This window comes from Mesoplodon densirostris, chromosome 9 (assembly GCF_025265405.1).
Source record: "Mesoplodon densirostris isolate mMesDen1 chromosome 9, mMesDen1 primary haplotype, whole genome shotgun sequence".
NCBI classification, from domain to species: Eukaryota; Metazoa; Chordata; class Mammalia; order Artiodactyla; family Ziphiidae; genus Mesoplodon; species Mesoplodon densirostris.
Genome location: NC_082669.1, coordinates 44,405,653 through 44,420,726, shown reverse-complemented (window position 1 = coordinate 44,420,726; position 15,074 = coordinate 44,405,653). Strand labels below are relative to the sequence as shown.

The 15,074-nt window shown below is 33.8% G+C and overlaps 1 protein-coding gene across 1 annotated transcript in view; it reads right to left on the bottom strand.

Annotated features, from left to right (window-relative positions):
- Positions 1–87: 87 nt before the first annotated feature.
- Positions 88–15,074, bottom strand: part of CRPPA (CDP-L-ribitol pyrophosphorylase A) — a 310,026-nt gene continuing 295,039 nt past the window's right edge. Inside the window, exon 10 of the mRNA XM_060108032.1 lies at positions 88–3,427. Coding sequence (XP_059964015.1) covers positions 3,323–3,427 — 105 coding nt within the window. The 3' untranslated portion in view covers positions 88–3,322. The remainder of the gene's footprint in view (positions 3,428–15,074) is intronic.

Below are 15,074 nucleotides of genomic sequence, written 5' to 3'. Positions count from 1 at the left end.
AAAATATGTACATATACACTAAATATCAATGAAAATTGCCATTAGATTTTAAAATATCAATAATTTAGTTATCAATTACCTATATTTTGTTGTGTAAAGAGAACATTAAAAATATTTAGTAGTAGTTTCTTACTTTTCATTTAAAAAGATCCATACCTTTTCAGTTTTGAAACTAAAACCACACAAGAACATATATTAATGTTACAATGCCAAACACCAGCTACACAGCCACTTCTTGTCCACATATTTTAAACCATATTAATAAACCCTAAAACAATATGTATCTTTCATTTATTCTGTTTATTTTTGAATTAAACTTTTAAACAATTTCAATCTTTCTTAAATGGCTTTCTTCACATTTTAATTAAAATATTATCATTTGTTTCCTTGATATAGTTTCAACATTAAAAGGAAGTAAAATTTACACATCTAACATAAGAAAATGTAGTACTACAACTTGATTTTTATAAAATGAATATTGTATTTATATATATAAAACGTAAAATTTGATAGGTATAATTACAGATGACCCTCGAACAACACAGGGATTAGAGGCATTGACCCTCCCAGCAGTCAAAAATCTGTGCATAATTTATAGTCGGTCTTCTGTATCCATGGTTCCTTCCTAGCTACTGCTGAAAAAAACCCACGTATAAGTGGACCAGTGCAATTCAAACCTGTGCTGTTCAAGGGTCAAATGTACAGTAAACTAGCATAGGAAAAGAGCGTTTTCCTGGTAAACCAATGCAAAATGCTTAAAGTGACCACAATAAGAATGGCTCTCGGTAGAATATAGGGGTCTGACTTTTGTCGTAGATGAGTCTATTTGCAAGAAGTCATCTCTCAAATTGAGCACTTTCATGAAAAAAAAATACTACTTCTTACCAATATGTCATTAATCAAACTACCAATCACACTGTGTTAACTTCCTAAAAAGGTTAACTTTAAATTGCATGTAATTAAGTAGCATACATTTAAAAAGAAAACAGCCTTTCCACAAAAGTTGCACAGGTAGAAAGCAATTTCAGCAAACCTCAGGCATACTTAGTATAATTTTTAAAGGGATTTTGAAAAGTAAAGTGAAAATGGACAGTTATCATGAAAGTAATTAAGTTTCCCAAAGTGGAGATGAATATATAACTGTAAAGTTGCCTCTGGATCTCTTAACAAATAACAAAAACAACTAATTTATCTTTCCCTCCTGGCCAATGATTCTCTTCATTCCCTTTATCCTTAGCTATAATTCTGTATGTTGGAAAGATGGCTGGAAAGCCAAAAGCTTCAGGACTTTCCTCAGGTCACTGGACTGATTTGTCCCTCCTCGTCCATTCCTCCAACGCTCATTCGGAGCCTCTGGCTCATTTCCCAAGGCCTCTCTGCTGGATGTCCTTTGCCCGCAATCATTGTTAGAGAGGAAATGAGCTTAAAACTTATTCTCAGTGGTCCTGAGTTTAAGCCCTGCCTTTTCCTACTAGGCAGACATGTGTCTTTGGAGAAGGTACTGAGGATCCCTGAGCCTCAATTTCCATCTAAACTGTAAAGGATGTGAGGAGATTTCTTTAAATTATTTTCAATGCTGTGAATCACTTTGTAAACTATAAAGAAAAAAATTAAATGCCACAATGATGATGATGATTTCAGACATCGTCATCTTAATATTTTATTAATTAAATCTCATAACACTACATGTTTACAATTGCCTAGGGTAAAGGCATACTAACTGTCCCAAGATAAATTCTTGTCTGGTATAATATTCCCTTCTGTTGAAATCTAAGGTAACTCAGTCAGCACTCAATAGATACAGTGATGTTGCTTGTGCCAGAGATTGCCTAGTTTCCCATCACGTACCTAAAGGCACTGATTTTCTCCTTAAGATCTTCATAACTTTTCCCCTTTTGCCTTTATGAGCATTTTTCAAATTCTTAAAACATTTCCACCTGAAGATGACAAGAGGCGCACCTATGACCTTTTACAACATAGCCAACCTGCCTTAACGACGACAGACATTCTAACCAAAATCCACACACTGACCATATATTTCCACCCTCAAGATTTTTAATTAAATGATTTATTTCATATTTCTTAACATCCCTAGAGAAAGAGAAAAAGTGGCGAGCCCAGGAATTGAGATTCATTCAAACAACACATTTCATTTAGGAGAATGAATTGCAATAATTACTTCATTTCCTCTATATTCTACTCACTATTATTTAAATGTAAAATATAAACTCTCCTACTATTATGGATCCTTGAGAAATGAAGGCAAAATCACCCAACATGTTAAGAAGAGACTGCACAAGGTAGATATTTCATAGTCTATCTTTAACTGAAAACATTTCATGCAATTTTTATAGTTCCCACGTGCAGCCTAAGCCCTGGCATAATCTGATCTATGTGGTTTTATGAAGTGTATATATAGAATAAAAGGCATCTCTAATGACTGGATTGACAAAACTGTAAAATATAAGGTAAGGGAAAAATCATCAATATTTAAGATGTATATACCAGTGGAAATTTGAAAGAATAAGAACTCGATTAAAAAAGGCAGCAGTTATCCATATCAAAAGAAAATTAATTATTTTATGTGCAATAGACTCTCTTCCTTTTAGAAGAAGACTAACTTAAGATTGACCAAAATAACTTCACTTTCATGAAGCTTTCCAGTCTTTTAAAGTTATTCAGAAAAATCAGAAGCCTTTAAAAATAATGTAAGTCAAAACTATATTTCATAAACCAAAGAAAACATACAATTGTAAAACATTAGAAAAGCAGGAGATTACATCTCCTTTAGGGATCTAGGGTAATGTGAGGCTAATGGTACAGATACTCAAACCAGAGTTCACTGCTATCTCCTCTTTTATTTTAAGGTGTGAAAAATTGGAATGCAATTCAAAATAACCCATGGAGAGAGGATAATGTTAGAATTAACAATACTCATTAATCTTATTTATTAGTTTTTCATTATAGTGTGATTTACTAATTAACAGAGAGATAATAGTTGACATTTCCTAAATTCTCATTCCTTGGAGAATTAGCTGACTCATCATTATTTCTATTTTACCTTTCATGCCTTTGTGAAAAGGCACACATTCTTTACGTGAAGGCTATTATTTTCCACTTATCTGTTCTTTTCCAGTTTAAGCAATTTATATTTGACATGCATAAAAAGTTTTCAAGTTCACCTAAGCATCACATCCTGCAAATTATAAAAGATATAAAAGACAATTTAAACATTCTACCATATACAATTCGGAGAGAAGCACAAAAGAGATACTTAGGTAAATGTTTCTAAGAACACAGTAGGTAATTTTCTTCATGTTCTTTATGTTACCAGTAGTTGACCAATGAGTCCGGAATTTCTTTCTTTGATTAAGGCAGCAATAATGGTGGCACCTTGCCTTAAACTTTCCTGTAGCTTCTGTTCATCCTGAAAGAAAAGATAAAACAATAATTATTTTAGAAAGAAAAGATATCAACACATTAAATTTAATAAGGACCTACTTCTCTTTTTTTAAAAAAAAATTATTTTTGAAAAACTTTATAAACATAAATATAACATTGTATAAGTTTAAGGTGTACAATGTGATGATGTGATATACATATATACAGCAAAATTATTACTAAAGTAGGGTTATTTATCACACCTATCACCTCATATCGTTACCATTTTTTGGAAGGGGGGTGAGACCGTTTAAGATCTACTCTCTCAGGAACTTTGAAGTATACAATACAGTACTGTAACTATAGTCACCATCTGTACATTAAATTCTCAGAATTTACCCATCTTATAAACGGAAGTTTGTATCCTTTGACCAACATCTCCCCATTTCCTCCACTCCTTAGCCCCTGGCAACCACAATCACAGACTCTGTTTCTATGTGTTCAAGGAGACACTGCAAGGCTTGCTGTTCTTTGGGCTCAGCACTGAATAGAACTCAGACCACAGCCATTGTCCCAAATAAAGGAGAAACGCTTTTATAACCACTTCCATTATAGAAAAAATATCTGCTGAAGGTACCAAAAGAAGCAATGGCACAATTTCAAAAGCTAATAATATGAAACAAAAGATTATTTTCCCTTAATCCAATATTGAAGACCAACTTTGGCTCTTCACTTAAGTGTGAATATTTCTTTGATGATACAAGCCTTCTCTTCACCTTTTTTTTTTTTTCCTGAGGGTTCTTCAACAACAGACTTTGTTATAAACTGTGAGCACTGGTGTGGAGGAAAAAAACAAAACAAAAAACCTGCTTGTTTTTGAAGTAAAGATCAGGCAGATTTGTGAAAAGAGTTATTTCACAAGTTGCTAAAATGTGATTTTCCCTTTGAAATCATATTGCCTATGAAATTCTGTTTTTTCTAATTATTTAGGCTTCTTGAAGATATGAGGGGATGATAATATGAAGGGAAAATGAAAGTGGAAAGAGAGTTAATATCTTAAATCCTTGGGTTATGAATTGTGCTAGGTTCAAAAAGAGGGATCTGGTAATCAATTTCTACACTTCGGCATCGTCTGTAATGCCTTATCCCAACATTCAGTGTATCACTAGGACCCATTGTTTTTACCTCCTTCATGTTTCTTGAATCCATATACTCCACTCAAACTGCCACTGCCAGCATAATACCTCTGGCCCTGAATCACTGAAACAATCTCACAGTCTCTCTGAAGTCTGTCCTCTTCTATCCTATTTCCCACACAGCAATGAAAATACTGATTTTAAATAATAAAAATCTGATCACATCATTATCCCGCATAAAATCCTTTGAAGGCTATCTTTAAACTTCAGGATCAAGTATTAACCCTTTACCTGGAAGGTCTTTTATCCTTCCAGCCTCTTCTTACCATTCCCTTAAAATCACTCAGTTCTTCAAGCCATGTAGAACTGTTTAAGATTGCCCAATCAAGCCATTTTTCAAGGTTTCATCCCTTTGCACCAGCTAATCCCTTTGCCAGAAAAGCTGTTCCACTCCCTCTCCTGGCCTAGCTTACCCTAGTTACTCTGAGGTTCAACTCAGATATCAGTGACTCCTGAAATCTCCCTTGACTGCTATTCTTCAACCCAATTTGAGGGAGGTGAATCTATACATTTCCATAGCTATGAATTCCTCTAGCACACTGAATTCTAATTAGCTGGAGATCTATTCCACCAGATGATCAGTTTCTTGATGTAAAGAATATTTTATCTTTGAATACAAAAAATTTAGTTCAATGCCTAACACACGGTTGCCCTCCACACATTATAACAAATTCAAAGCAAAGGAGGGTTGACAATGATAGACATATGTTCACCCTTTCAGTTTGACTCATTTGTTAACAATGACCACTATTTGGTTACTTTGTTTACTCCTATTTACATATTTAGCCAGAAGTCTGGCAACAGTACAAAGAAGAATATTATCTTATGGAAGCCTTCCCACTACCACCACGCCTCCACTAGCCCAGGCCTGGGTTTCTCATCTATGATGATGGTAGTAAGAGATCACCTCTGCTTAAACTATTCTTTCCCGTCAGTTTCCCTGATTGTGTTCTAAGAGGTGGAACTGGGGAAGATGCACAGGGGCTGAATGGTGGCTACTTTGCCTCTTGTGAGTGAGTTTTAATGACATTTCAATAATGGATTTCAAATGCTGTACCGGTTTCCAGAATATCAAATCACATTAACAAATCATTTAAAAGCCAAATACGTTTGAGCTTAAAATGTGATTCACTTATAGAGGAGCAGACATCATTCATGACACACCATTTATAAATATAGAAATAGTATTCTAAAACTGAATAAAATACAAACCAACTATAGATATGTATTTGTCACTCAATAATTAATTAATTACAATGTTGCAGGGTATGATACACATCTACTCCCAAGTCTCATTAAAATGAGATATACAACAGATGATGATAATTAAGGTTTCTCTTTCAAAAATAAACAGAAAAAGGTTATCTGTATAGCCTCTTTGAAACCAGTTTACACTTATAATGAAAGCAGCATGGTAACAAAGAAATGAAGGGGGGAAACCTGTTTAAGATCCTAGGGCTAGAAAAATCACATTTCTCTATCTTGGAATAAATCTTCCATGCTCATTTTGATTGCTCCACAACTTACATATCTTTAGCTACTAACAAATTTAAGTAAGATTGTTCTTTTAAAGATTACTTTGGCAATTTTTTATAGGCATCATTTGGAAAGACTAGAATTCAGTGAGAAGAACCTATGTTATTCCACTAAATATTTGTTTTCCCTCTCTGCCTGACCTCAATCATTCCATCTTTGAAAAATATGGAATTTTAAGAGCTGACTTAAACAAGATGGTGAGACATATATATACTAAGAAAATTCTAGTATGTACAAAAATTAGATAGACAAACAATTTATGGATTTCAAACTCATTTCAAAATTCCATACCTCTATAAAAGTATTGATAACGTAAGTAAAAAATGCAAGGAAATAAATCTTTAAAAAGCATTTCCTGCTGAAAGTGGATATGCAAAACTGTTTTCAATCCTTGATGGAGATAGGGAGTGGAGGGGCATTACAGGTGGTCATTTTATTATCAATCATCCATATTTATACACATGTATATGCATACATTCCTTTGTGTGCTCCAAATATTATATAATAAAAATGTTTAGTGTTAAAACTACGTGAGCAAGGTCAACATGAACACTGAAAAATTATGTTGATCGTATGCACTCTTGATATGCTATCATGAAATGGTATTTACCTCTGTGGTCTCCCTCCTCAAAACCCATAACGCCAGTCTAATCATGAGAAAAAACATCAGACAAACTCCAATAGAGGGACATAGTACAATATATCTGACCAGTACTCCTCAAAACTGTCAAGTTCATAAAAAACAAGGTAAGTCTGAGAAGCTGTCACAGCCAACTGTGGAGACATGACAGTTGTCTCCTAAGGAGACATGACGACTAAAGGTAATGTGGTATCCTGGAATAAAAAAAAAATTTGGTAAAACCAAGGTAATCTGCATAAACTATGGCTTAGTTGTTAATAATAGGGGAAACTGCACAAAGGACACAAGAGAACTCTGTACTATCCTCTGAATTTTTCTGTGAATCTAAAACACAAAGTGTATTATTTTTCAAGAAAAGATGTGTTTAATCAGGCTCTAGAGTCAGATTGCTGGTATTCAAATACTGGCCTTCACAACTGTCAAATATCTTTGAGCAAATTATCAAAGTTTTATAGTTCTGCATTTTTCATCTAAAACTAGGGTAACAATATTATCTACTTTATAGATTCTTCTGTAGGGACTAAACCAGGTAAGACATGTAAATCACAGATACCTAACAAATATTCTATAATAACAGCTGCTAGAATTATTATTTTTATGGAGGGTACTGTTTCAGCCACAACAGAATAGCTGATTAACATACATAACCATTAAATCTGGTAAACTCTATGTAAAAATGTGGTTTGCGGATCTAAGACAGTAACCAATGCATATCTACAGTCCTTGAAAGCAGAGACCATTCACCTCAGATGTCTTGTTGAGAGAATTTTTCGAAACTATAAAGAAGAGAAATAGAGTCCAAGTGAATGATGGTCTCTCTGGATATAAAAGACAGAGATTACAATTTAAAGTTGTCAAAGTGGCTCAGATTGCGCAAAAAACATCCCTGCGACGGGAGAATTGCAAAGAAGTCCTAAAATTCTGCTGAAAATTCCCCTTATTTGGCCAATTCCTAATCGGCACTTGCACAGGTAGACTCCATGGGGCCTAGCAGAGAGTAATTTCTGGGAAGCTGGAGCAATGAGCAGAGATTTCAGAAGCTGCACTGCACTTAGAAGATTAGATGTGAGGTAGGCTGGAACAAGGAGACCTTGGTGAACACCCATGGCCTTCAGCCGAGATCTCTGAAAGATCATGCCCATAACCTAGGAATAAAGACAAAACTGAACTAGAACTGCCCTAACAAAGCTTTAACAAGCTCCAGAAGAGCAAGTTGATTTCCCAGTAACACACATGCTTGCCAGAACAAATTTTAATATTCTTTGGAGGAAGCTAAAATAAACTAGAGCTTTTATAATGTTCTGTAACAGATGGCATACAATAAAATATTACTTGACAAGTAACGAATGCAAAGCAGCAAAAATAAATAAATAAATAGACTACCCATAAACAAGAGAAAAAAAATCAATTTAAACAGACCCAGAAATGATCCATATATTGGAATTACCCTGCAAGGATTTCAAAATAACTATGATTAATATATTTTAAAAATAGAGGAAGAGAAGGAAAGGTTGATGAAAACTGGAAAATTTCAACATAGAATCGGAATCTCAAATAAAAAAACAATTTTTACAATCTTACAATATAATACTTGAAATTAAGAATTAATTGACTGATTTAATATGAGATGGAAAGAGCCAGAGACAATATTAGTGAGCCTGAAGTGAAGTAAAAAAATATCCAAACTGAAGCAAGAGAGAAAAATGGTGAATTACTACCATAATCATCTTATACCTTGTAATCACATTACTATTCCATTTCCCTATTCCTTATCTACTGACACACCCTACCACCATCACCAAGAAACCTGCTTGGAACATTTAGAAAACTACATATGGGTTATGTCAGCAGCCATGTCATCTGGGAATATTTACTCCATGAAACAAACAAAAAATTTGAAAAATGTTAACCCCATCCCTAGAAAACTAATGTGATGTAATGTACAAATATATGTACAGGACTAGACTGTAGGTAATATTGCTACAGCTGCACATGAGAGAACAAGGGAATTCAGAGCATGGTAAGATCACATGAGGCAGGAATGTTTCCTCAGGGTGACGGAAGCAAATGATGAGAGAAAGAGGAAGAAAATACTGTAGAGTCCAGGATGAACAAGAAATATTTTGGGACAAGAAATGGCTGATGCTTAGAGTGACATATCAATGTGATAAAGCTATTGTAAGAAGAGTGGGTACCCAAATTTTCACAATAAAAAATTAAGAAAAAGTCACCCAAATTAAATTTATCAGCAGTTTACTTACTATCTGTAACTCCAGCAACATTCATGGCTAGGCTTCAGACAGTAATTACTTGTTATCTTATTGTTCTGTTCACTTAAGAGCAATGTCAAATTTTTGATAAACAGCAAAAATTGCACTCTATCTTCTCATAAAAAAATAAAAATATAACTTCTAGCTGTAAAATACAACATTCACTCTTTTTCTTGGTTACAGCTGTATTATAAACTAGAAACTGGTCCTAAAGGGAAAAAAAGGATGTAGTAATCAGGTTTCTTAAATTACTGGGAGGGAAAATATCAAAATGTTAACAAGAGTTATTTTTGGATGACAGATTTATGGCTATTTTTATTTCATCTTTATGTTTTGCTATATTTTCAAATTTTTCATAATAAACACTTTATTCTAATAAGAAAAATAAGTTATTTTAAAACAGTTTCAAGACTTTAAATTCAGAGACTAAATTTGATTTGTTATCTCATAATATCAGTACTTCATAATTGTCTAGATTTCCAGAGAATATTTATCCCCACCAAAAACTTCAAAATCTGTACAAAGAAAACATTTTTGTTTGAATATTGCAATTTTCAATAAAAGATTTCCAAAAGAATCATATTAATAATTCACAAAGTTATAGCTTTTTGCTGATTTAGAGGTTAAGAAAGATATCATGGAAGTTAAGCTAAAAGTAACAACAAAAAATGTGTACTTAATTTTATTCAGTGTGTTACAGATGCTCATTGAGATTTTGAAGGGTTTCTTACAGTTGGATTTTTTAAATATCAGGAAGAATATTTTAAAAAATCAATATAAAATTGCTATTTAAAATTTTTATATCCTTGAACTGAATTATTTAGGATTAGAATTCACCATGGGTTTTAACCAGAAACTTATCATATTTAGCTATTTCTCTATCACTTTGTAATTTCAAGATTAGGATGAAATATGCTATGCTTAGATGGGGGCTTCCCTGGTGGTGCAGTGGTTAAGAATCTGCCTGCCAATGTAGGGGACATGGGTTCCATCCCTGGTCTGGGAAGATCCCACATGCCACGGAGCAATGAAGCCCGTGCACCACAACTACTGAGTCTGCGAGCCACCACTACTGAAGCCCGTGCGCCTGGAGCCTGTGCTATGCAACAAGAGAAGCCACTGCAATGAAAAGCCCATGCACTGCAACGAAGAGTAGCCCCCGCGCAGCAAGGAAGACCCAACACAGCCAATAAATAAATAAATGTTTATTAAAGAAAAAAAAGATGCACAAAAGTTCTATTACCATTATCTTTTAAAAACATAACTTTAAAATTACTCTAGAGCAATTAAGTCTTGTCAATGGAATCCTGTACTTTAGGTTTTTTGTATGAGATATATATATATGTATATATATAATAATAATTATTATTATTTTTTGGTTGATGGTAGGTTTCTTTCCCATGGTTCTATCTATCATCTTCCATAGAGTAGTGAAGTCTCGATGCACAAATTCTCATGGGACCTCTAAGCCTTTGGCAAGCTCTTTGGAAATCAGGGAAAATTGATTTCTTTACTTTCACTTTACTTTCACTTTACTTTCAGGAGATTGGGAATGAAATGGCACCTCCATTATTCATAGCAGCTTTTTTCCCTGCTCCCCACCATCAACCTCACAATTTGGACAAGTAACGCCTGCAGTTTCAGAAGTAAATGACGAAGAAGTAGCACTTTGCAAGTGTACAAGTGGTCAATTTTCTGTAATGTCATATCCTCAGAATTTCTTACTGATCCACTGTCCCTTTCAGTTTTCTCAAAGGACAACTTTTGGCAAAACTATACCCAGTTTTGGCAAAACTTAAAGAACTTTTTAAAAGGTATATTTCAAAACATTAAACCCTATCATTGTACTACACAGATATCAGTACTTGAATTAAAGAGGTATAAACAAATTTATGGTATGCTGTTAGAATCAAATTTATGTGGAGTTTGTAGGATCTTATCTCAAAGAATGGCAGGAAAAGCTATGACATCACTGTTCTCCAAATCTTTATAGACAACCTAAAAGGAAATCTTTTGAGATTTTCATCTTCCATACACATCATTCCTAAAGAACACAATGTACTCTCTTAAAAGAAAATCTATAAATTTAAAATATATGTATAAATGTATTATTTCGGCTTTAGATGTCTCAAGAGATTACACAGATCTTTTGGAAGGGTAAACATTACATTGTCTCAGCAAATTCCATACCGAAAGCCTAATTCAAGTTCCATGAACTACAAAACTGTCCTGAAGTTCAATTTCCTTATATTTTGGTATTAATATCTTTCTGCCATCCAACCTTGTTTTGGTGAACTCATGCAAAAATTATCTAAATGCCACAAAATTTCAATCACTCTAAACAAATAAAACCTGTATCTATACATGTCCATATATCTATCCATCCATAACACATACAATATACAAAAATCCTAAGCTGTATACTTTAGAAACATTTTAAGTTTTGTTACATTTGTAAGGTAATTAATATCATATCAAAATAATTAGAGGCTAAATTTCCTTTCTGTATACATTTTGCTGATATGGAAGAAAAAAAAATCTAATGGTAACACACTGTCCCCTAGTGGAGATGAAAAGAAAAGTTCGTTATTTGTAAATTTACAAAACTGCAGGAAAAAAGCAGCCACTTACTAATGGTTTGCGAAAAACAAGAGTCCTCTCCAAATGAAAAGTATTTGCCTCTTGCTCATTTGAGTGAAACAAATGTCTCCTGAAAACCTCGACAATAAAATACTAGTGAGGGCCTCCCTGGTGGCGCAGTGGTTAAGAGTCCGCCTGCCGATGCAGGGGATACGGGTTCGTGCCCCGGTCTGGGAGGATCCCATATGCCGCGGAGCGGCTGGGCCCGTGAGCCATGGCCGCTGGGCCTGTGCATCCGGAGCCTGTGCTCCGCAATGGGAGAGGCCACAACAGTGAGAGGCCCGCATACCGCAAAAAGGAAAAAAAAAAAAAAAAAAAAAATACTAGTGAAAATGCACTTGACTTGACTTATTAACGTACGTACCACACAGCAATTTTCGTCTCCTTTATTCTCCATGCCTAGCACAAGGTCTTGCACACACTGAAGGTTCTCAGTAAATATTTGTGAAACAAGATAATTAATAAGAAAGAATTGGTCAAGAAACCCTGAGGGGGCAGCACTGTTAGAGACTAAAGATTAGGAAAGACCCAAACTATGCAGCTCTCAGAGCCAGAGTGCAGTGGGGTAAAACCTGGGCAGCCAAAAGCACCAGACATCTGGCTTGAGAACACGCATTTCATTATCGTGTCAGTTATTTCTAGATCTGGGACTTGTCACACTGTCATACTTTATTTTCTTACACCATTCATAATATCAATTCTCCCACTTAATAAAGTTGAAAAATCTGTCTCATACACAATGTCTCTTTTAATTAGCAAAAGTGTTTTGATCCTATACAACTTACCCAACAGTTACCAAGTCCTGCTAGTTTTCTACTGTGACATCCCTCACCAGCTATACTCTGACCACTCTCAGTCTACATCCTTACCATCCTGTACCTAGATTCCTCAAGGATGTCTTAACTGGCTACTTCTCTCTGCCCATGGCTACTGTTCTAATCTCACTAGAACAACCATTTTCACTGTGTCAAACCCACATTACTTTCAACACAAACTTCGTCTTAGCATTCAAGACTATTCACAGTCAACCTAATCAATCCTTCTGACCAGTTTCCACTCCTTTACTATACAGAATCCACTTCTGTGGCCATACTGATATAATCACTGTTTTCTCTTCTCCAGTTAAATGGTTTCCCAATAATTGTCTTTCTAATTCACAACAATTTTCAAATACCTGGCTGTGATGACTTCCTCTTATGAAATCATTTATTTTACTACACATCAGTAATTTGCATTATCATAGTTTACCTCACAATCTCTTACAATCTTGTTAGGTTTGCATATGTATAGATCTTATTTTCTTAGCTAAATTGTAGACAGTAAAAGGCAACTCTCCCAAATTAAATTCTAAAATCAAATAAAGTACTATATCTATAGTAGGTACTCAGTAAACTAACCAGATTAATTTGCTAGTTAATTCTATAAAGATCTGGCATTATATATAACTATTAAGACATCTTTGAAGCATCGATGTTTTCAGATAAAGGATATATCATTATAGAAATAACCCCCTAAAAATAAAAATAAGAGAAAAACTTGTATCTATATTTAGAAACTGAAAAGGTGTGAAAAACTAGAAATTTGTGCTACATGATTCCTCTCCTATGAAAGAAAGCCTGGTCTCAGAGATAAGTGTAGGGACACTGCTAAATTTACACTAATATGTAAATTGTACACAAAATATGTACACTAAATTTACACTAAATTTACACTAATTCCCTGAGTTGAAGAAAGACCAGTGTCTGCAGATAGACAGGTATCATTTAGACCCTTGCAAAATTAGTGAAAGAACCCCCCCCACCACCAAAAGAAGCCATATTCTGATGATACTTTCAAATTTAAAGATAAAAATTCAACAGGCTCCATCAGGCAATACAGATTATTTTCAGTAGATAAGAATGACTCATGTGTAATTTCTCTGAAATATTAAATATTTAATTAATTAATAATTAATTAATTAATTAATTAACGAAAAGATCGTTACCTAGGAATCCTGGCTGACTGTAAGAAGGACAAAAAAGCAGACATTGTGGGATATGCAAGGGCTCTGAAAGCATACCCATTAGTAAAGTCTTTCTTTAAAAAAAAAAAAAAAAAGGAGTACTTAAAAAGTTAACTTATTCAATAACGAAATAAATGAGGAAAAAAATAAGAACAAGACTCCTTTCAATGACTGTATTTCAGGAACTTACCTGATACCAGGATGTAAGTTATATATTAAGATATGAATAGAGAGTTTTTTTTCCCTTAATGGAATACATAGTTGGGCAAGTCAGACAAACACATAAACACATATATGCATTCACAATAACAAGTTATGAAGAAAACAACAAACCAGTTTAGTATCAAAATGAAACCAGCATTAAAATTTCTAGACACAAAATAATTTAAACCTATGTAAAAAAATTCTAAATAAACAAACATGGATCCACAAAAATGAGCAGTCTCTTAAACAAGAACAGACTTGAAAAATAAGAAATACAACTTTTACAAATAAAAAACATTACAAATTTAAACCAAAAAAAAGCCTCAAAGGATGGATCAAACAACAGATTAGACACAGCTGAAAAGAAAATTACTGAAACTGAAGACAGAATTGAAGAAATCACTCAGAATTCATATTAGAGAAGACAAGAAATGGAAAATATAAAGAGGTTAAGAGATTTGGTAGACATGATAAGAATGTTTAATATATATTTAATCAGAATCCCAGAAAGGGAGGATAGAGACAATGGGGAAACTAATATTGCTTTAAACACTAAACATAAAGACATGATCCTAAAGCAACTAGAGAGAACTAACCAACAGAGGACCAACAGTTATACTGACAACAGTTTTTCTCACAGCAATAATGGTGGCAAGAACACACTGGCATATCTGCAAACTGCTAAGAAACAAAACCAAAAAAAACCCAAAAACAAACAAAAAAAACCCCCCAACTCCCTCCAAAAAAAAAAAACTATCAACCTAAAATGCTTACACCTCCTTCCCACAAACATTATTTATCAAAAATGAAAACAGAAGATGGGTTCCCTCAGATAAACAAAACATAAAATTTTATTCCTAAAAATACTGTGGCACTAAGGGATGTACCTCAGGTGGAAGAAAGATAATTTCAAAAAGACAATCTAATAAGTCAGGAAGGCATGGAATATAAAGAAGTAGCTTTAAAATGAGTATATAAATCTAAAACAAGAAGTGTCTTAAGAAAAAGAATAAAAGTAATGTAATATCTTTGAAATATTTTGTAAGCCTGAAATTATTTCAAAAATTTCAAGATTAATAACAGAGAAAAAAACTAATGAAAAACAAAAATCTTAATTAAACAGTTAAGAAAAAACATGAGAAAAGTAGAACAGACAGAAAGCAAAAAATAAGGTGAGAGTAACCACTCCAAATACTTTTTTAAAT